Genomic DNA, 22,742 nt, shown 5'->3' with positions numbered 1-22,742 from the left:
AATCAGGTTCATAAAACAGGAGCTGCAGTTCCCTGGGAATACTGGGAATGAGAAGCCATGCATTTCATGGGAAGCTTTGATATCACAATCTTGCCGAGCACTGTTCGGGGGCTCCAGTCGGTGTGTGCGTAGGAGGGAGATACATTAAGCTGCCACTGGGATGAGCTGGAGAAGCCAAGCTGTGTACAGCCTCTCTGCCTGCCTCCCAGGCTTCGATGGCACATGGCTGGGGAGGGACAAAGTGCTGCCAGTACACCGTGAGGAATGTGTGCTCAGCTGCAGGTATGCCCAGTCAGCCAAAGCCCAAAGCACCTGGAGTGTTCCATTCACTGCAGAAGTGCCATCCTGGGCAGGGGTTTAAGCTCTGAGGGAATGTAAAGCTTGGCATCAATCCCAGAGACAAAGTGCCTGGGCTAGAGGTCTCACCATTAGCAGGTCGTGCTGGATTTAGTAAAACAACCCAAAAACACACCAGAGACAGTGTCTGGGCTACATTCAAGCTGGGACATGGTTCAGAGCCCTCAGGAGGGATGATCTGGGAGCTAAAGCCCTGTGAGTGCCCTGGCTGGGAACTGCACCAGAGCTGGGGAAATCTGACACAGGAAACCCCAAAGAGTCATCGGTGAAGGGCTTTGAAATCCCGGGGGGAATTCTCTGCTGAGAGAATGCAGCATGCTAGCTTGGGTGTTGAAGGTAAAAGGGAGGTAAAAAACTCATCCCTAACTCCAGTGTTAGGTTTTAATCACCTCTCTGGGGTGACTGGATTCTGTCCCTCACAGGATCCATGAGCAAGGAACAGCTTAGATATTCCCATCTGGAAGCAATACTGAACCTCACGAATGAACATTTGCAGCAGGATCTACTTCAAGCCTCCATCACTGTTCCCCTGCCTGACTCTAAACAAGTCAAAGCATTGCTACGATTTATCGAAAAAAAAGTACTGGAAATCAAGCCAAGAAGATCACTGGAAACACCTGAGCTCATTTAGGTCAGTTCCAGTGTTTAGGAAAACTCAGTTTCCCTTCTGCAGATCCAGATTCCTAAACCAATCATCCCTTAAAAGCAACAGATTATTCATCAGGAGCTGAGTTTGAAAGTAACAAAGGTTCCACCTTTGGGGCTTCCAGGGAGTTGTGATTTCACCAGTTTAAGTCGCTCAAAAGGATTTTCCATACCCATCTGCTCTGCAAGAGGTGGTGCTGTGTCTCTGGACAGTTATCCCTGCAGACAGTCAGTTATCCCTGGGACGGCCCCCAGGGCTGTTTGCTGAGCAAATGCAAAGCAGAGTCTGCTCTGCCCTGGGGCTGTGGGTGCAGCAACTCCTCCCTGGCCTGACAACAAAGAGCTTTGTTATTCCACCATGGGTTCTGTTTGTGCCTCTCCTTCGGAGCAACAGGCCCAGTAGAAGCAAGAAAGACAATTTAGGATAAATATATCTGCAAGACATGGTGACTCCTGGGGCAGCCTTGGATTCCACAGTGTGCAGGTTACGAGCTTTGCTCCTGTGTCATCAGCTCCAATTAAAATGAGTAAAATTGCAGCACAGCTCTCCTCCCGCTGTCGGCGACGGCACCGTGAGCTCCTGCCCTGTTCCTGCCCTTGAGGTTGTGCCATGCATGTACAAAGGCTTCTCAACATGCCTCAAACAGGTCAAAAAGGGAATTATGTAAAGACAGTGAAAAAATAAGGATTCATTTCCCAGCAATGATCTGTAGTAATTACTGAGGTAGGTTTACATGCGATCAGTGTTTCCTCATGCTGAATGAATCTCAACAGCAGATGCTGCAGAAGGTCTACGGCACCAACCGCGACGTGCCTTGACTTCTGCCTCCAGTGGAACAGAGATGTGCTGTATCCCAACAGCTTATTTCCACATTAAAAAAAGCCCAAACCGAGAATTCTCTACTGTAAATCTGCAGTAGGGAATGAAAAGAAAACAACCTATAGCAGAGGTTGATCTGTAATGCAAGATCCCTGGCTGGGTCCTGTCTCCTCCTCAAGACAGCAATGCCATGGGCTTCCAGCTGCCACATCCTGCTCTTTCCCCATCTGTGGGAAGCTCCTGCCTCTATTTCTCCCACCCAGTTCTAAATTCTTGCTCAGCACAGAGAATCCTCTCCCAAGCCAGCTGTGACATCAAGGAAGGTGGGACATCCCTGATAAACTCCTCAGGTCCTTCTGGCCTGAGCCTTCCTCAGCCAGGTGCTGGGGCTGGTAACCAGGCTTTGCTCCGGTGGTAAGGAACAGGTTGGACATTCCTGGTTGGGCAACAAATTCAGCTTTTCTATTATATATATTTTAAATAGATCAGGAACAGGCAATCTCAGCTTTTGGACATGACTCTAAAAAATAAGTGGCTGAATATTATCTAGTTAACTGGTTTTAAAATCAATCTCTTCCTACAGAAATTGTAAACGAGTAGAAAATTTAAGTAGTCTTTTGTAAAAAAGCAAGGACAATACAAGTTATAAAAAATCACTCTTCCCTGTCTCATCTTCCCCCCACCCTCCCACCCCGTTCCAACAGCTGAGCCTGAACAACTCTGGTAAGAGCTGGTGATCCTCAGTGGAGTTTCCTTCTCCAGAACGCTCGTTCCTGTGTTGTGTTTCCAGTGTGACCGTGGCAGACGCCGCTGGCTTGCATGGATGTCCTTCAGGCATCAGATGTGTCCCCTCCCTCTGTGCGTGACTGAAACCAGCACAGGTCGTCACCTCATCGCAGGTGTGCGGAGGAATTCCCTCAACAGTCAAGAGTTCCCTTATGTCTCATCAGGAAAACTCTCAGCATGACCCTGGGAGTGAGTTTTCGGGGGTGGCACCTCCCAGCACACAGGAGAGAGGAAGGGAAGGAAGGAGGGAGGGAGGGGGAGATTGTTTTCCACAAAGAATAAGAAACTCAGCAATGGTGTCTGATGAGGAACAGTTATCGAATAAATAATTACCTACAGAGAGGTTCAAAAGAGACAACCAGCTTTTTACTCAATAACTCAAGACAGCTGAACACTCCAGCTCTGATGCAAGCAGAACTCTGGGTTCAACCCCAAGAAGCCAATTTTGGCTTCCTGATGCCCAAATTCAGCACCCGATGAGAGGATATAATACTGAGCGTATGGCCTTGCCGAGGAAGGGACCACAAGCCCTGCAGCCACTCCAGCCACTCCTCCCTGTCAGGCACTGGTGCCATCCTCTTCGATAACGCGGTTCATGCTGGTCCCGTGCGTGATGTGTGTCATTGGGTTGCTGCTGAGGTCCCTGATGCTGCTGTGCCGTGACTGTTCATTAAGCCGATGAGAACTGCTGTGCCTGGAGTGATCAGTCAGTCGTGACATGCTGCCATGAGGTAGTCTTTCTTCCACGCCTCTGTAGCTGCAGGGAGTGTACCTGATTTAGCAAAACACAGGACAATTATTACTATCGTTACCGCTGTGGTCAGGGAAGAATGTAAATAGATCTCAGCGCTGAGCACTAACCCTCTGCTGCTGTGAGTAAAGTCATACTCTGTTTAGCTCAGCCATTCAACTCATACAGCCCCAGGCAAAGTGTTTCAGCTCCTTACACAATGGTTCTTACTCAGTTCATACTAGGTCTAGTATTGATAATTAGGTGAGTAAAACACTCAATAAATTATGTAATAAGCCTTAACTCCACCTCAAGTTAGAGTGAGCGACTTGTACTCTGTTTACTGCGGTAGGGCCAGGGCTATTTGCAGACACAAGTCCAACTGACACACAGACAAAAGAAGCCATGAAAATCCTGAGCTGATGTGGGACAGGTCTGTTTTCCCATGCACTCCAGGGATGTGACACAGATCACTCCTGTGCAGGAAAACCAACGCTGAACACAGTCACACCATGTAACTCATACAGACCAGTGTGGACTTGGAAATATCAGCATTTCTCTTTCTGGTCCAGACACTAAGGGGGAGAGGAGATGCAACAGAACATCCAGTTTTAGCACCCTGGTGGCCACATATCCAGCTTGAAGAAGCCTGTCCAATCTTCCATGAAGTTTGCCCAGAGAGGCTGTGGACTCCCCATCCCTGGGAGTGTTCCAGGCCAGGTTGGACAGGGCTTGGAGCAACCTGTTCTAGTGGAAGGTGTCCCATGGCAGGGAGTGGAACAAGATGAGCCTTCGGGTCCCTTCCAACCCACCCCATTCTATGGTTCTACTGATCTGAAAGCCAAGACACTCACCGTCCGTCCCGCGAGCGGTGCAGGCTGCCGTGGTAGCTGCTCACTTTGCTGTGGACACTGCCTGCCTTGCTCCTCTGGTCATCCATCATTGCCAGCTGGGTGGAGGAGGCGTGAGTGGACGTGCCCTGGGTGGAAGTGCCTCTGGACTTTCGGATGATGGGAGTATTGGGGTCCCTCAGCAGAGACTGAGCAAAGTCTGGTTCCTGCAGCACTTGGCGACTCTCATTTACAACTCTGAGCAAGACAAGCAGTTCGAACAATTAACATTAATTACTGTGGGATCATAGAATCATAAAATGTTAAGTGGTTGGAAGAGACCTTAAAGATCATCTACTTCCAAGCCCCTGCCATGGGCAGGGACACCTCCCACTAGACCAGGTTGCTCGAGGCCTTATCCAACCTGGGTTTTGGTATAGAAGTGGTCACAGTGCTGTAACACTGCTGTCTTACAAACAGAACTGAAAACAGCACAGCTTGGCAGGTAAGATCATCTATTTACATTATAATGTCCCTATCTGCCTCATTTTGAAGCACTTCTATGTTTGGCTATTTTAGCAAAGTTCATATTCTTGAATCTTTCCCACTCCCTGTACGTGACCCTCCAGCCTGGACACGCGGAATGATCGCAGGATCTGCTTATGGTGCTAGTCTAGTGTATACTGTCACAAGAGAAACCCTCAGATTCCCCAGGGAACTGCCTCTCAGGGAACACAGGAATCCACCTCCTCACTCAAAAGAGCATTCAGACTCTGGGTTAGGACTGGCAGCAGGAGGACACCTGGTGAAACACCATACACAAGGATGCACAGGCAGTGCCCTGCAGCCTCAGCCATGTGGTTCCTGTCGCACACTTGACCACTCAACCACAACGTGATGAAAGGAGGTGCAGCACATCCCCTACATTCCTCTCTTTTTTTTTCTTTAATCCCTTTTTTGTGGAGGCCTTTTTCTCCCCCCTCATTCTCTATGCTGTTCTTTCATGTTCCCTTTCCTGCCAGCTCCTCCTCCCAATTTTCTTGCTCACAGAGGATCACAGGCTCCCTAAGGAGGGAGGTTTGTACTGGCTCTGCCTCTTACTGCTCTAAGGAAAATAGAGGAATGTGACTCCAGAGCTCTGGGCTCTGCTAAGCATGGACGAGTCAAAGTCATGGAGAAGTCACCGAAAGGCTTCTGTCTTTGTGGATCTATTTTAAAACATCTACTTAAAAGACAGTATTTATTATGAAAATAGTTCCTCATGGCTACAACGTCATGCAGGTTGTCTCTAAATTTATGCCATGCCTTAGCCTAAATTAATTTCAGCTTTACAGAAGCTCCAAGATATTCTTGTTGTCACTTCCTCAAACTGCACCTTGGTGCTAATGCATGAGGAAGATTAAAAGGAGAGAGAAAGTCTTTGAAGGCAGATGGAGCCATGGAGGTTTGATTCTGAGACCAAAGAATCATCATTGAAAAATAAAGCATTTTCAGGGCTTTTTTTTTAGCTATTGCTTGTCTTGTCCTTCCTTGCACCTTTTGAATAGTCAAAGGTTTCTAAGAAAACTGCCCCTTATCTATTCCTATCTTTGCCTCCATGAAAAGCCAACCAAAATACTCTTCCAGGACTACAAGGGAAGAGATGCTTTGCCAGTGCTCAGCAGTTTCTGTCAGGTATCCATACGCACTCTTTTTTCCTGCGCCCATGGAAGAAGCTGGCCCACTCGAAACAGGTCTTTTTGCTTCCAACCCAGAAGACAGAGGGTATCCCAACGACCAGGGCCATGAGATACTTCATGAGGAAGAGAATCAAATCTGGACGACTCATCTGGGTGACCTGGAGAGACAAAAAAGGAGAAAAGAAGATTCTAAACCCATCGTAGTTCACTACTCCGTTTATTAACACATTTAAATCAACTCTCCCTGCCTCGAGCCAAAGTAAATATCATCAGGGTTCCTTTGTCCCGTGGCTCCACGGAGCATGACCGAGCGCGTTGCGTAGCCCAGCACTGAGCGAAACAAAAGGTCCAACTGCTGTGAGGTCTTGGCCTTTATGTGTATTTCTGGTCTTTTGTCTGTGCCCTGAATAATTGTGAAATATTTTCTAGTCTACAAATCATAAAGACTCATTTCTTTGATGGAATTAACCTATATAGGACCAGGTGTTACGGTTACTGCTGGGAAAAATCCCTGTGAAATGCTTCATAGATGTTCAACGCTGATCCTTTATTCCTTAGCCTTCAGTGGAGGGTTGTACCCTGTCTCCCTCCCTCGGGAATCTGAGGCGCCAACAAGGTGCAACTGCCTGATGCTTATCAACCCAGCAAAACCCCACTGCTTCAGGAGATCAACTGAAAACACTCAGGAGGTCTATTTGTGCAAACATTTTGATACATGAAGGGTTTGTTTGGAAAAGACGCAGAGAAGACACAAAGATATTTTTTCCAGGAAGGTCTGTAGGGTAGTTGTGAAACAAACAGACATCCAAGGGCTTCCTTGAATGCATAACCCTCCTCAAAAACTGAACCTTTGAGGACAGAGAACTTCAAGTGCAAGCCTGAAAGATACCACCAGGCTGCAGAGCAAAGTAATGAACTTATGCTGGTGTAACTTAGTCCTCTCTAAGCATTTGTGTGACACCATCACTTACACTGTGACCACAGAATTCCAGCCAAGGCTGAGAGCTGGTTCAGCCTGGAGAAGAGAAAGCTCCTGGGTAACCTAATTGTGCCCTTCCAATGCCTGAAGACAGCCTACAGGATAGGTGCAGAGGGACTTTGGACAAGGGCCTGGAGGGACAGGACACAGGGAATGGCTTCCCACTGACTGAGGATGGGTTAGATGGAGTATTAGGAAGAAATTCTTCCCTGTGAGGGTGGTGAGGCACTGGCACAGGTAGTCCAGAGAAGCTGTAGCTGCTCCATCCCTGGCAAGGCCAGGTTGAATGGGGCTTGAAGCAACTTGGAGGGAAGGAGACCCTGCAGCTTGAGACTGCTTGGTCTTTAACCAGAGTGGATCCAGAACAGACAACTCTTTTTCCCAAGAGGACTCAAAGCGGAGGATGTGAGGCGGAAGAGGAACCTGACATGTGAGGGGTATATGCCAGTGACTGTCTCATTTCATGAGACATTGACAGTACAATGACTCCAGGACGTGTAATACTGAGGCTGGGAAAGATGTTTAAACAGGTGGAAATTCAATTAATCTTCTGTTAAATTACCCTGAACCCAACAGAAATAAAGTCAGTGCATAATAGGATAAGAGCGACCTACAGATGGCCCAAGGATTAGTATGGCAGGAAGGTTTGGGGCTGTTTAATCACGGGGAGATGCTCATGAAATCAGGTCTCCTTCCAACAAGGAGTCACCTGCAGCAATGGCTTTGGGACAGATGGTGACACAGCTGGTAAATTCCATTATACCTAAGGAAGTGACCTGGCTGCCCACCAGCCTGCTCAGAACACAACACAACACCAAACAAGCTGTTCCAAGCAAGGGAACGTCGCTCTGTAAGGTAAGAGTGAGACTGGAATACTTAGTACATGGAAAATGAGAATTTAAGTGTGTTGCCCACACACAGAGTGTGACTGTGGCAGGCTCAACATGGCAGGAATTCAGCACCATCACTACTGGTCTGAGGTAATGGTCTGAGGCTCATCTTTCAAACAAGTGTAGAAACACAATGAGCATTATTAGAAGATGTTTCTCAGAGTTCATCTTTGTATGAAGTGGGATCAAGGCTCTCCCCATGTCATTATTTCCTCAGCACAGCTTAGCACACTCTCCATCCACCTCTGCCTCAGGAAAACCAACACTGACAGGTCTTTGACCACACTATGGACCTTCCTACACTTGCAACCAATTAACCAAGGCAGGAGTCGTCTGAGGGTTTTCTGGGTGGTTTTGTAGTCAAACAAGAAAAAATTAGGGAAAAAAACCCCTAGCAATTACCCAAACAAAAATTCCCCAACAAAACGAAGCTCTCAAAAATTAACCTTGTTAGTTCATAATGTGCTTATGTGGCATCAAGTGGAGTAAGTGGTGAAATTCATTGTTTCTTAATGAAGGGAACATTCAGGTACTTTTTTCTATTTCCATATAATGTTTGTCCACTGAGCCAAGTCTCCCCTGGCAGAACTAGTACCTGAAGGGAATTTAATTTTGATTTTTGCATTAAGAATGAACCACCAGTTCCAGCACTAAAGCTCTCAGTTGCTCATCTATTACTTCCATGAAGATATTGCAGTAAATCACTTGATATCAAAACTTCAGGCTCAACATATCCATGCTGGGAGCTATAAATCCTAGCAAAAATGAAAATAAATACATTCAACAAATGTTTCAGGTGAAAGGAAGAATATCTTGCTCTTTGCCAAAGCAAGTTATTAAACATCATTACATGTCTTTCTTGAAATTAAGCCTCTTTGCACAAAGCAATTCAAGTAGTAACACATATTAAACTCCCATTAATACTAAGTGTCTGCACCTGTTTGAACCAACATATATCCACGGATAGGAGACATTTGGGGTAATTAACAAATGAAAATAAAACTTGGAATGACTCTTCCAGGCTTACAGAATGGGAAACACAGGTGTCTGAGCCTGTTTCCCTGAGCACAGCACTTGGGTACCTCTGACCTGAAACGCTGCCACTTTCTGTCAGTGGGACACAGAACAGGTTGTACAGCTTTTAAAAGCAATAAAACTACACAAAAACTCACTTGTGCTCACCCTCAAAGCTTACATCCAGGAGATTTTCACTTCTGTACTGCCTGGCTGTTTTGGAAGAGTCAAAGCCACAACTTAGAGCAGTGAAGCATTGTAGATTTGAACGGGGTTAGATATATTCACCTGCATCAACAGCAATGTCACCTGCTCTTCCTTCGCCTGACAAATTCATTGTGCACAACTCAATCTTTTCCAGAAGTATCCAACTCCAACACGTAAGATCTTGATGTTTTTTTTGAGGGGAGTGCTTAGACAAAAACCTGCTGCTGGGACACTTGATGTCTACAACTCATCTTGGTTGAATGACTAAAAGAGCAGCCACAAACACTCCACGAAATTCCAGACTCCTTTCAAACCATGTGTGGTACCACCTTTGAAGATGACAGTGGAAGCTGGGCAAGACCCCAGTTTCTATGTGTCTTCTTGGAGAGAGCTGCTGCAGGGAATAATCCACAGATGAGACACTGGTGCTGTCTCTGGTGCTGTCCATGCCTATGGAACAAGGTCACTCAATGCACTTTCCATCTCTGCTTTTGAAAATTCAGGATATAAGCAAACAGGTTTGAGTTTAAATGCAGCTTTTAAAAGCACTAATTAGGTTTGTATCCCTCCCAGGTAACTAAATAAACTACTGAAGTGTATTTAAGAAACTCCCCAAATGCTGAACCACTGACATGACTGAAAGGAACTGAAATGCAGTTACTGAGGATTTAAAATGTGTTTCAAACTCTTTTCTATGAAACTTTCCACAGCTGCTGACTTGTGCTGAGCTCCATATAACTACCTGTAACAAATACTGCAATAACAAGGAGTAGAATGACAGGATGGTTTGGGTTGGAAGTACCTTAAAGCTCATCTCATTCCAACCCACCTGCCATGGGAAGGCAAAAATCACTAATGTGAGCTCTTCCTGCAGAATTTCCTCATCATTTCTAGGATTACAATGCGAGGAAAGCACTGCTAATAGTTATTATGTTGGAATGTACTCAGGAGAAAGACTGTTAAATACAAAAGAGCACATTCTCAGTAGCACAAAGAGCCTGAGGTGTCCCTGCCCATGGCAGGGGGTTGGAACAAGATGAGCTTCCAATCTCCTCCAAACCATTCTGTGAAGAAATTCAGTCCATTATTGCTTGTGCTCTGATAAGTACATGGAATGTGCCTTCTGAAGCTGCAGCTAAAGCTTTCAGGAGTATTTTAGCAAGCTGTGCTGAAGGCATTCTTTGTTCCATTTTTGGGTTACAGCAATTTATTGATGTGCTGCAATAATTTTCATGTGGTAACACATCACATCACTCTGTCCTCTCTGCAGAGATGTGGGACTGTCCCGTGCTTTCCCCCAGGGGTTTACACACCGAAGCAGTTTGAGATATTCTGCTTTCAAGGTAGGGATCTGAAGGAGTTCTGGACCCCAAAACACCCTGTGGCACTGCAGCACCCTCAGCTCACCTCAGCTGACTGGTTGAGGGCTTCAACTCTAACCACAGATCACACCTGACAAACACTTCCCTTGAAATCAGCTCTGTAGGAGCATCAGCTTCACCTTTCAGTTCTGTTCTGCAAGAAATCTAAGTTGTGAAACACCCGTAAAATTCCCGGTGAACATCTAAAAATACTGAACCATGTTTCGGCTGTAAGATAAAACTATCACTTTTCTGGCACAGATGGAGACACCTGAATCCCATTAGAGCAGTGATCCCTTAATTTTAGAGATTGAGTTCCAGTGCAGATGCAGCCAATGAGGGGGAAAAACTCTCTTAAGCCCACTACTGCAGTCTGCACTCCCATTATCAGCTGAACCAGTAACTGTGACCATCCACTGAGGAATTTAATTCCTTCATTTCTTCTGTTTCCCACTTGGCACCATCACCAGACCCTTCTCTGAACCTCTGCTCTCCCCTCATTAGCATGGACCAAAGGCTTTCAAAATGCCTCTTACACACTGGCAAGCTCAAATACAGAGACAGATCTCCTTTGGACCTCAAAAACTGTGATAATACCTTTCTTTCTAGATAAAAACCTGTTCTACAAGCACTCTGGTCTGCTCTGAACACCAGGAGCTGCCTCTCCATGAGGGCAGACAGTGTCAAGGCCACAGGGAGCAGAAGCAGCTGGGGCCGTGTCCTCTGGGATGAGAACCTCTGCTAGAGGAAAGATAACACTGGTGGTGATTCTCCTTTTTCCTTCATACCCAACTGCTCTCCTGGAGATACAAAAGGGGCTCCAGCAACATGAGAACTTGAGAGATTTCATAGAATCATAGAATGGTTTGGGTTGGAAGGGACCTTAACTGGGTTCCACCCCCTGCCACGGGCAGGGACACCTCCCCCCATCCCAGCTTGCTCCAAGCCCCATCCAACCTGGCCTGGAACACTCCCAGGGATGGAGCAGCCACAGCTGCTCTGGGCAACCTGTGCCAGTGCCTCACCACCCTCACAGCCAAGAATTTCTCCCTAATATACATCTCCAGCTAACAACACACAATAGGCATTGAGGAGCAGTCACAGGTTTTGGGCCGTGAGCTCCACACCCCATCGGTGCTCTCAGACACACACGCGGGTGTGCGAGCGCTGAGGCTTCACCAGCAAACAGGTTCTGTTAGCTACAATGATCACAGAGGTGACAGAGGGATTGCTGTAACCCATTTTTCCTCTCCACTGCTGGGTGGCTACAGAGCATCCAGCAGAAAGGTGTTTTCCTCAGCGAATCCAAACAGCTCTTGGTCTGGAGGCATCGCTCCCCCCAGAGCACAGCAGCAGGTGTTCAGAAAGGAGGTTAAAACCATCAATTTCCACATTCCTCCAGGGAGAAACAACACTGCTTTGTAGGCACTGTGTTCATTTAAATGCTTATATAACTAATTCCTGAGGATTTTCCCCTCCTGCCCCCAAAATGATCAATCACAAAAAGACCAGTGGCCTCTTCTTCCCACTGAAATGTGTGAAACCACACATTAATGAGCTCTCTGCATATGTGTGGTGAAAGCTCAAACACAGCACCTGTCTCCCTCCTCTGGGGCACAGGTCTGCAATAACACTGATCATCTGATATTTCCCTGAGGATAAAAAGCAATGAAATTCAAATTAACCCATCCTTTTGCTGAAAATGGGAAAAGTGGAGGAAAGAAGACAAAAGGGAATCTAACAGTCCTCATTTCATAACCAGTTCCATCAATATCATTGCTTTGAGACTTACAATTACACTCACAGTTTGTTTCCCAGAAAAATGTAGTAGGATTTGTAGCTGTAAAAGAAGTGATTATTAAAGTCTTGTTTGCTTTGCTCTTATCCAACAAGCAAATCCATGGCACCATTCTGGCTATGATGCAAGACTTGGGCCAGTGACAGCTTCAAATCTAACCTAATCTAAAAAGTAAGAAGTTTATAAAATTATCCTGGATTGGTAATTTTAAATTATATAATAAGAAATTATTGATTAGTAAATAAAATTCCCTCAATAGGAAACAGCTATTCTGGAGGAAACTTATTCACCACAGAAATTGTGTTAGCTCACGCACTGCAGATCTACCTCACCATGCCAAACTCATCTAAAATACATCTAAAATACATTTCACCTCATCTAAAATTCACTTTTCCCCAAGAATTTTAACTGTGTAAGTGCCTAAAAATTATATCCTTGCAAAAACTGCCTCTACAGCACATTTAAAAGGCAATTAATTATATTTTAGGAAAATATTTTGAGTTCCTGTGGCATGTTATGGGAAAGAAAGGTATGGGAGTGAAATTAATTCAGGGAAGAACCATACTGGCTCCAGCAGGAGTCATCTCTTGTCCACACTGTGATGGCAGAACATGCTGGAATCTAATAATCAACTGGAAAAATAGCCTGAATAATGACCAACACAGCAGAGTGGCCTCTCACAAGGGTCTCCTCATCCATCTCCTTCCTGAAAAGGGATCCCAGAGGAGAACTGAAAAGGTCTTGACTCATGTTCTAAGTCTAATAACTCCTCTGATGCTCCTGCCCTCCAGGCCCGGCATTAGTCACAGTCCCCAGCAAGCACCACGCTGGCCTTCCTCGGTTGGGAATGCAGGAGACAGTTCATCTTACAGGTATCTCACAGCAACCTCAGCACAGGTTGATTCTGCAGCTTCAGGAGACTCCTGCTGAGAGAACACTCTGCTTATCAGGGGAAGTTGAATCTCTGCGGGATCAAGGACATCTGGTGGTTCGTGGCTGTATCTGGCAGCAGAAGCAGCATTCAATCTCAGCCACTCACTCATTTGTTAAGTGCCAGCCATGTTTGTCATCTGGGAGGTTGTCCAAGTACCTGCCTGCTGCTTTACCAGCGTGAGGAACGGGTCTCACTGGTCTCACAGCTGGGCATGAAGCAAGGGAGAGGCAAGTCCACCTTAGTGCACTATCCATGAAAGACTTGGACCCTCTGTCCACCCTCTGTGCACAGGTATGAGCTGAAGTGAGGTGTCCCCTGCAGAGAGAGAAAAGCAAACCAGTCCCCACCCTCCACAAAGCTGTTTGCCCCAAGATCACTTCCTCTTCTCACTGCAATCACAGAATCACTTAGGCTGGAAAATCCTCTGAGATCAGCAAGTCCAACCTATGACCTAACACCACCATGTCAACCAGACCAGAGCCCTAAGTGTTGTGTCCAGTCTTTCCTTAAACACCTCCAGGGATAGTGACTCCACCACCTCCCTGGGAAGCAATTCCAATGCCAATCGGGGAAGTAATTCCTCTTAATGTCCAACCTAAACCTCCCCTGATGCTGCCTGAGACTATGTCCTCTATAAAAGAATGAAAGAACCATGTCACAATCCTTCAACATATTCCTCACATTCGACCACTTCAGCCTCTCTTCCAGATAAGCCCTTTTGGATGAGCTGTCTGAGGTAAGAGGCAAATTACTTACCAGTTATTATGGGTCAATCCATCAAATCTGGGACCCTGAGGGGTCACTGCAGTGGGCTGCATTTGGCAGATTTGCCCCATGGCCAGAGAGGTTGGAAGCTCCTTGATGCCATCCAGAAAAAACAGGAATTTGTTTTCTTCAGATATTAGCACTTCATTGGGAATCAAACAATAAATCAGGGAAAAAAAGCACTCCTAATGAATCAACAATCTGATTTCTGCCAACCTGATAGCTAAAAACGTACTTGGACTAAAGTCTTTGCAGCCTGAATATCTTTTTTGGTAGTAGATATTCTTTCTTGAATTGATTCAATTCTTACAAGACAGAATTTAGCACCTTACTGGAAATATATCTCCATTAAGGAACTCCCACACTTGGCATCAAAGAACTGTGAAATCACTGGAGAAGAAGCCATAAGAAAACCATCAGTGTCATATTGTAAAGATGCAATTAATGGCTAAACCATAGCTTAAAGGAGAAGTATAGAAGTTAGGGATGAAACTAAAAGCTTCATCCCTAAACATTTTAGCAATGTGGTATTTATAAATCATTTCTTTTTTTCCACAGACAGAAAAGTTATGTTCGTTAGGCTAAAGTTAGGATGTAAATAGATTAGTATGAATGGTAATTTTCATTGTTATTCAACTGAATCTTTGAAAAATAACTTGGTGTCAGGGTTACTGCATCAAGAAAATTTTAGAGTGTAATACTGTAACCCTGTAAGGTGATGGAGCAGGGGAAAAGGTTGCCAAGAGAGGCTGTGGAGTCTCCATCCATGGAAATACTCACAACTCAGCTATGAGCCATCAGGGGATTGACTAGATGATCTCCAAAGGTCCCTTCCACCCTCAGCCACTCTCAAATAAATACAAGGGGATAATACACTTATATACAAAGTTATTTATGGCCTATTTCTACTTAAAACTCCTCTCAGTTCCCTCTGACAGAACTGCCTCAGGAGGAGAGACAGAGGCACTGTCATACATTGAAGTTGAGCTGTTAAACCTACACAATAACACAGTTTTTGAAAGACAAGTCCCACATTTCAAACATGAGGAGTAACATAGGCTGGGCAACACAGAACTCTGGTCTGGGAATGTTCTCCACCCTGGAAGATGACACAGCTCACCAGTTCTGATAGTGCTTATCAGCTCTGATACTCATCATCTGATGATCTGCTTATCAGTTCTGTGTTCATACTTTGGCACTTCCACGGTGCAAACAGGCACTTGGTTGGGTTTGTGAGCAGAACAGGTATTTGAACCTAATTCAGCATTAAAGATTATAAAGAAACCATATTAAAAAGATAAAAGTACTTAAACAAAACACAACTAAAAATATATCTGTTACCAGTCTTAGAGGTGAGCTTGGTTCATGCATCTCAGTGTGCTGCATGTAGAACAGAGCTGTCATTTTTTAAGTAGAGTCCTTACTTAATCTACTGACTTCAGGCCTAGAAATAAAGTGAGAGAGTAAACATCTGTCTGTTTGTGTATTTACAGGCTGTGCTGTGAACTGCCTCATGTTACACCACCAAGCAAACCTCTCCAAACACTCCCAGTGGGAACTGGCTGCTCGTGTTACGTCTGGTGGCACTACAGAAACAGTCACTGGAATCAGAAATTCCTCAAAAGCCAAAGCTTTCAGGGGAAAAGCTGTAGCTATCAGAGCTGGTCAGTCCTGACTCAATGACATTCAAACCTCAGGACCCTTCCAGGGCTGAAGGTTTCAAACTTTGTTGAAAATCATGAGGTGGTGGATTCACTGTCCCTGGAGGTCTACGAGATGAGACTGCATGTGGCACTTAGTGCCATGGTCTAGTAACCACGGTAGGGTTGGACTCAATGATCTTGGGGGTCTTTTCCAACCTGGTTGATTCTGTGATTCTATGATGAAACTCTGGGATCACTGGGAATAAATACACAGGAGTGCAGTATGCCTGAAATTCCTGTACCTGGTGTTTCTGCACTGACAGAACAAGTCATTCAATAGCCAAGGAATGCTACAGAGAGCAACAAAAGCCACTGAAACTCATCTGGATGTGGAATATTTGGACTTACAAACATGGAAGTTCAGCATTTGCTGAGATTTTGGCTGAGACTTACAGTCAACACCCCAGAAAAGTTTCTCTAGGCCACCTGATCTGCAGCTATTTTGATGTGACTGTGCAGCATCCCAACCCAACTCTGAAACCCGGTGGAAGAGTCAGAATCAAATGGAAATAATAAACAATTTGATTTATTAAGATAAAAAGCTAAATCTGTTTTCAGGTGACAGATTTCCTGTCACATGTCTTGCAACATTCCGTTCTGACAGTCAAGAGCAACTGGTGCTTCACAACCAAAGGAACCAGAGCTCCTCACTTTGTTCTTGGTGCTGTTTTAATCATGATTGAAGAGTCAGTGGGAAAAGTTTCCTTACCAACCAGAATTCAAGGCTGTTCTAGAAAGCCTGGAATGAAAATGAGAACTCAAAACTAGCAGGATCTGAGCTCCTTTGGCAAGTCACCCTCAGTAAAATCCTGACTAGAAAGAAGAAGAAAAGAACTGACCTTGAGCAGTCATGTTGTGCCCAAGTACAAATCAACCTGTCTGAGGAGAAGGGTTGAGAAATCAACATTTCCCTTTGGCTCTGGCTCAGTCGATCCAATTAAAATCCAGCCAGCAATGAGTCATGTGCATGCAATGATTGCTTTCACTCCCTGTGTTAATTGACTGGAAGTTGCATATGTGCCAAGGAGAGATAAGAGAACACACAACATCCCATGCAGGATTTATCCAGTCCTGGATGTGTGAGGAGGGGACTGGAATGATATTTCTAATGCAGAACAGGAGAATTCTAAGAAATTAACTTCAGCATTTTATTTTCCTTGAATAAATTCTTTTTCCTAACCATCTAAACCAGAAGAAATTAATGGAACCATTGCTAGGAAACTGTAATTCCCTGATTTATTTGTTCTGAGCTGATGTTACTTTTAGTTTTGATGGAAGCCTAACTCTTAATTTGGATTTGTTCTGTCTCTCCCAATGAAACAGCAATATGGAAAATCTAGTTTGATCTCAACCTTTGTTGTGTTTTTTTTTTTTCTTTGGGACAGAATAATTACATCCAACAAGAAGCAGCTCCTTAGGGCAGATTTAAGCAAATCCATTACCTCTTCTAAGAGGAATTCTAAACAATAACTAATGAAAAAGAAGGGGGAGGAGAAACCCAGATTTATAGACATCCCCAAATATATCCTCTTTATGCCTGTGCCACACACGAATGATGCCGAGACACTTCCTAACAAAGCCTCTTTTCTCCATCCAGCTCAGGGCACTCCCCCGCGCGTTTCTGAAGCCCCACAGATGGCAAAACACCTGAGACACGTTGGATTAAAAAAGATAGTGGCAACCCCCTTGATTAGTGGAGAAAATGGGGAAAAAATGGGGGGGAAAATTGAAAATTCCATATAAAAATGGAGCTGCGGCAGCACCTCAAAGCCACGGGCTCTACGTGTCAGTAATTGCTCCTTGCCACAGTTTTCGGTGAGATGTTTGTCAGCCTCATCCTTTCTCCTCTTCAGTCCATGTGTGTGATTGTTCTAAAGCACTTGGGCATGAAAATAACGCCTGTGTCAACCAGGGCAACACTTCACCCATGGGAAAAGGCAGCCTGAGATGGGAGCGTTGCTTAAGCACATGGAAGTCAACTTGGCCATCACAAAATTTCAAATCTCTATAGAGTAAACTCAAATGTCTGTTAAGAATTTTGAGGGGGAAAGTACTATATAAACAGAATATCAATTAAATAAGGCTATTTTCTTTGGTTTTCTTCTCATTTTTTGGGCAGGAGAAATGAAGAGTGACTCAGCTGAGCTGGAACTTAGAGCAGCTTGTCTCAGTGTCTCGTTTTAGCCCCATTTTACTTAAAATTAGCACTAGGAGATACAATACTCAGCAGAGTGAAGCAGCAGCAGAGCAGATGACTGAACACTCCCAGACTCTTGGCTCTCAGCCTGTCAGTACTTTATCTCTGTGGTCACTTTTCAGCTGGCACCTGCTCAGGGGAAAGCTTCCCTGTGCTCACACAGCTCTGCATGGTGGCTGAGTGTTGTCTGCGCTCCCTGGAACCTGAGGGCTTTGTTCAGGCCACTGGGCAGAAGGCAAAGGAAGGATAAAGCCATGCCAAGGAGGAATGAAACACACTTGGAAATGTTACCTCTATCCCTGTTACATGGACAGCCTTTGAAAAGGACACAAAACTAAGCAATTTAGAGATGTTAGTGACCCAAATCAGTCTGAAAGGAAGAGATTTTTATCATGTTAATTTTGAGACACAGAATCATAGAATCACAGCATGGGTCAGGTTTGGAAGGGAACTTAAAGACCACCTAGTTCCAACTCCCTGCCATGGGCAGGGAAACCACATCTAAAATGATCTTAAAAATTTGCAGTAAAAAAAATACTATCCATAATTAGAGGAAAAAATGAATTTGTGAGAGTGAGAAACAATAAAACCGACAAATTCTTAAGGCAAAATTATTGGCAGGCAACAGAGCTTAATCCCAGTGTTAAAATCCCTTTATCCAATGTTGTCAAATAATGCATTAAAGCAACATTAACAGCAATATATTAGCAAGTGTGTACTTCATTTGCCTTTGTGCCTGCACTGGATCCATCTCCCTGCACTGACACACAAGAGGTGCCACTAACAAAACATTCCTTCTGTTCACCTCTCTGGTACCTCAGGCAACCACGATCCATCCTCTCTTCTCCAGCCACAAACAGGAGTGAGTGGGTGAGAACTCCCATCTCCAATAAAATCCCACTTGACTTTATTGCACAGCAAGGCTGGAGCCTCCACTTGGAATGACATAGCGTGGAGAGCAAAAAAAATGGGCTGGACTGACTCTATTTTTCTTGCTGACAGAAATGATATTAACTGTTACATCACCTTATAGCATCACTTGGAATAATTAAGTTCTTAAAAACACCAAGGCAGTTTTCATTTTTTTCAAGCGAAGATCAGAAGGAAAACAGAAAAGATTTAGAGATAAGAACAGGAACTACTTCAAAGAACTTAGTTAAAATTACTTTTGAAAAAGATTGGGTTGTGCTCATCGTTCCTGCAGAAAAAGTCTTCGCCATCAGTAGCTGAGGCATGTTGATACAATGCTGAGCAAAGCAAAATGATCTGTCCATGGGATTCCCAAATTCCAGGTACTGCCATCTTAGGTGCTTATTTATGACTCTTCCTCAAAAAGGAGCAAAAACTTTGTTCCCACATTTCCTTTCTGAAAGGACTAGAAAGATCCATGCCAAGACTGGTCAGGATCTAGAGAGTGAGTGTAAAAGGTGTTGAGGCTCATTCTGACTTTTGAAGGGGACTGACTGCAAAAACTCAAAACCTCTCCTGACCTTCCCCGCAAAATTGGCCCCAGAATTTTGTAGCAAAAATCCTAACATCAAAATATCCAGTAAGAACAAATGTGAAACAGATAATGAAACAAGTCAGGGACATTTCATGCCCTATCCCTGGGAGTGTTCCAGGCCAGGTTGGATGGGGCTTGGAGCAGCCTGGGCTGGTGGGAGGTGTCCCTGCCCATGGCAGTGGTGCAATGGAATGAGCTTTAAGGTCCCTTCCCACCCAAACCAGTCAGGGATCCTATGATTCTGTGATGATCTCACTGTCCAGTGAGTCACTACAGAAATTCCCATTTCTCTGCTTCCACAAGAAGAGGAGGCTGGGATGGCTCAGATGGAAGCAGCAGACATCAGGTCAATCAATGCTGCTCTCTGGATAGATATTCAGCATCCAGAACAAAACCAACTTTCTAATGGAGAATAAAAGAGTTTCTGACAGAAAATAGGAGTTTGAATTTGTTCTACACTCACCCTGCTGTCAGGCCTTCCCCATCAACAGCAAATCACACGTGTTATCCACATCTGCCTCCATTCCTCTAAATAACATGGAAGGGACAAACCAGAGCACCACCCTCATTCTCAGCAAGTCAGCACTGAGGCCTTTGAATGCAGGAGTAGGCCAATGACAATACTAGATCACAAGCAGAGATAATTAGTTCCTGCTGCTCAGCTCCATTTCTCAAGGACTCCCATTAAAAATGACTTGGAAATAGCTTATTTTTCTGTTTTACACTCTAGTATCTAAATGAGATGTCTCTCCCAGCAGCACATCCAGCCTGGCCCTGCAGCATTCATGGAAACTGGGAGAATCTATTGCTCTTTGGATTTAAGAGAATTGAATCTTAACACAGAAGTTACTTTACTTTGCAGGAAATCTGATTTTTTTTACCATTTGAACTCTCCTAGTTTTCATAAGAGAACAGTACATGACAACCAGCTTTGGGGACAAACTTTGCTAAGTATCTATTCCACTTTTGAACCAAATTCATCCCAGTTTTGAGACCTATTTACAGACTGGAGCAGGTCATTGTGGCCCACTTTGACTGCCTTTGTCATTTCCATGAGGAATAAAACTCTGACACTCTCCTTGTAAGGAACTGTGGTGCCTGCAGGACAAGAATATGGAACAGCAGCTAAATGCACTTCTAACATTTTTTTCCCTTTTACTCTACTTTCCCCCTTCCTTCTGAGGTCAGATGGCTGATAGAAAGCAACTCACAGCTTTTATGGCAATAGGAATTCAAAACCTGAGTGGACGTGGTCTGGGCTGACCCTGCTTGAGCAGGGGGTTGGACTAGATGGTGTCCAGAGATCATGGAATCACAGAACGCAGCTAAATGCACTTCTAACATTTTTTTCCCTTTTACTCTACTTTCCCCCTTCCTTCTGAGGTCAGATGGCTGATAGAAAGCAACTCACAGCTTTTATGGCAATAGGAATTCAAAACCTGAGTGGACGTGGTCTGGGCTGACCCTGCTTGAGCAGGGGGTTGGACTAGATGGTGTCCAGAGATCATGGAATCACAGAACCACAGAATAAGATGGAATGGAAGGGACCCACAAGGATCATCAAACTCCAGGCCCTGCACAGGACACCCCCAGAATCCCACCACGTGCATGAGAGCATTGTCCAAATGCTCCTTGAGCTCTGTCAGCTTTGGGGCCGTGACCACTGCCCTGGGGAGCTGTTCCAGTGCCCAAACACCCTCTGGGGGAAGAGCCTTTTCCTAATAGCCAACCTAAACCTCCCCTTCAACCTGAGTGATTCTGTGTTTCTGGAAAGTGGCTGGTCAAAATTTGATCTCAGTGCATCACTTCATCTCATTTAGTCCCTACAGGATGACAGGTTCCACCAACATCCAAGCAGAAATTGCAAAGTAAAAGAGGAAAGAGACAAACTTTGTCAACTGACCATTGGGTCAGGACTGCAGACTAACAAGCCACACCAGTACCAAGAACTTGATAAGAGTGGTAAAATTATTAGAGAAATGATGATGATGATTATGACAACAATGGTTACACCGAACAGCAATAGGAGCATGTGGAATCATTTCCCCAATGCCACAACAATCCAGGTCTCTGTCCCCAGACTCTGCCCTGTGAACGATGAGATGACACTGGTAGAACCACCAGTGTTAGAATTAGGAGGAGGAGAAGTAAACATGTATTTTCAACCTTAGCAAAAGAGATGATTAGTATGATTATTGTATGACTGCATGGTGTCCACTTCCCTACTTTTTTCTCTTTTTTTTCTGAGGGGAGCCAAAAAGAAAGACGCAAAGGGACAAGAGCCTGGAGGGACAGGATAAGGGGGAATGGCTTCCCACTGCCATAGAGCAGGGATAGATGGGATATTGGGAAGGAATTGTTCCCCTGTGCGGGTGGTGAGGCACTGGCACAGGTTGCCCAGAGCAGCTGTGGCTGCTCCATCCCTGGAAGTGTTCCAGGCCAGGTTGGATGGGGCTTGGAGTAACTTGGGCTGGTGGGAGGTGTCCCTGCCCATGGCAAGCGTGGGATGAAATGAGCTTTAAGGTTCCTTCCAACTCAGGCCATTCTGTGATGTTATCATGATGCAAAATTATCCTATGCTCTCATTAAAAAATATTACATGAACCCCTTGTGCACAACAACTGTAATCCATTTTTGAGGCCATGCATGAATTCATTTTGTAAGGCACTGAGAGAAAAGTAGGATATCAACAGAAAATTCTGCTCCTCACTTGAATATTACTGTGCTGAAAGCAGATCCCAAAGGCACTGTTTCCCTGTCCAGAAGAAGACAAATGTTCCAACCTCGGTGAAATGGGAGGTGGATGGGTTAAGACATTTTTAGGCCACTGTAAGCAGATATCTCACAGGGAAGTAATACTGACTGGAAAGATCAGATCACTCCAGTCACTGCAGACTCCTAACACAGAAATAATTATTTGTGATAACACCTTAAGTCAATTTGCCATTATTCATATAAAAAGGCCAGGTTGGATGGGGCTTGGAGCAACCTGGGCTAGTGGAAGGTGTCCCTGCCCATGGCAGGGGTTGGAACAAGATGTGCTTTTAAGGTCCCTTCCAACCCAAAACATTCTGGGATTTTCTGATTAAAGCCACTGCCTGAACTGCAGCAGTCCATGATGCTACAGAAAACTGAGGACAGGGATGTGTCCACAGGCAGAGAGCTGCTGCCAGCTCCTAAAACCCTTCCTCCCTTTCTAGTCTCTCCCAGAAACTTAGTGTGGAGGACACCAAAGGTAAGGTAAGGTAACATGAGCTCCTGTAGGTCCTGCACTTCCTCGAGAGAGGGAATACTGGGATATTGATTTCCTGTCTTTGTGGCAAAGAAAGCAACAAATCCTCCAGATCTGCCAAATATCCAGGAGAACACATAGCCAAGTCAAGCCAGGAAGCATCCAGGTATCCAGAAATCAAGGTGGAGGCACAAAGGTATCCTGTTGCATCCTCCATTTTGGGAGCATTTAGCCAAAGTATTTGGGAGTATTTGGGTACCTAATACCAACTCCCTAAATATTGGGAGTATTTAGGTAGGCAAAGAAACACA

The 22,742-nt window shown here is 44.9% G+C and overlaps 1 protein-coding gene across 1 annotated transcript in view; it reads right to left on the bottom strand.

The window, feature by feature from the left end:
- Positions 1-3,166: 3,166 nt before the first annotated feature.
- The window catches only part of FZD3 (frizzled class receptor 3), a 51,355-nt gene continuing 31,779 nt past the window's right edge, over positions 3,167-22,742 (bottom strand). The window contains exons 4-6 of the mRNA XM_009072093.1: positions 5,857-6,005; positions 4,193-4,426; positions 3,167-3,380 (exon numbers count right to left, since the gene is read on the bottom strand). Coding sequence (XP_009070341.1) covers positions 3,167-3,380; positions 4,193-4,426; positions 5,857-6,005 — 597 coding nt within the window. The remainder of the gene's footprint in view (positions 3,381-4,192; positions 4,427-5,856; positions 6,006-22,742) is intronic.

Source organism: Acanthisitta chloris, unplaced genomic scaffold (genome assembly GCF_000695815.1).
Source record: "Acanthisitta chloris isolate BGI_N310 unplaced genomic scaffold, ASM69581v1 scaffold11050, whole genome shotgun sequence".
Classification (NCBI taxonomy): domain Eukaryota; kingdom Metazoa; phylum Chordata; class Aves; order Passeriformes; family Acanthisittidae; genus Acanthisitta; species Acanthisitta chloris.
The sequence above is the reverse complement of the archived record's forward strand: the minus strand, read 5'-3'. Positions and strand labels throughout refer to the sequence as shown.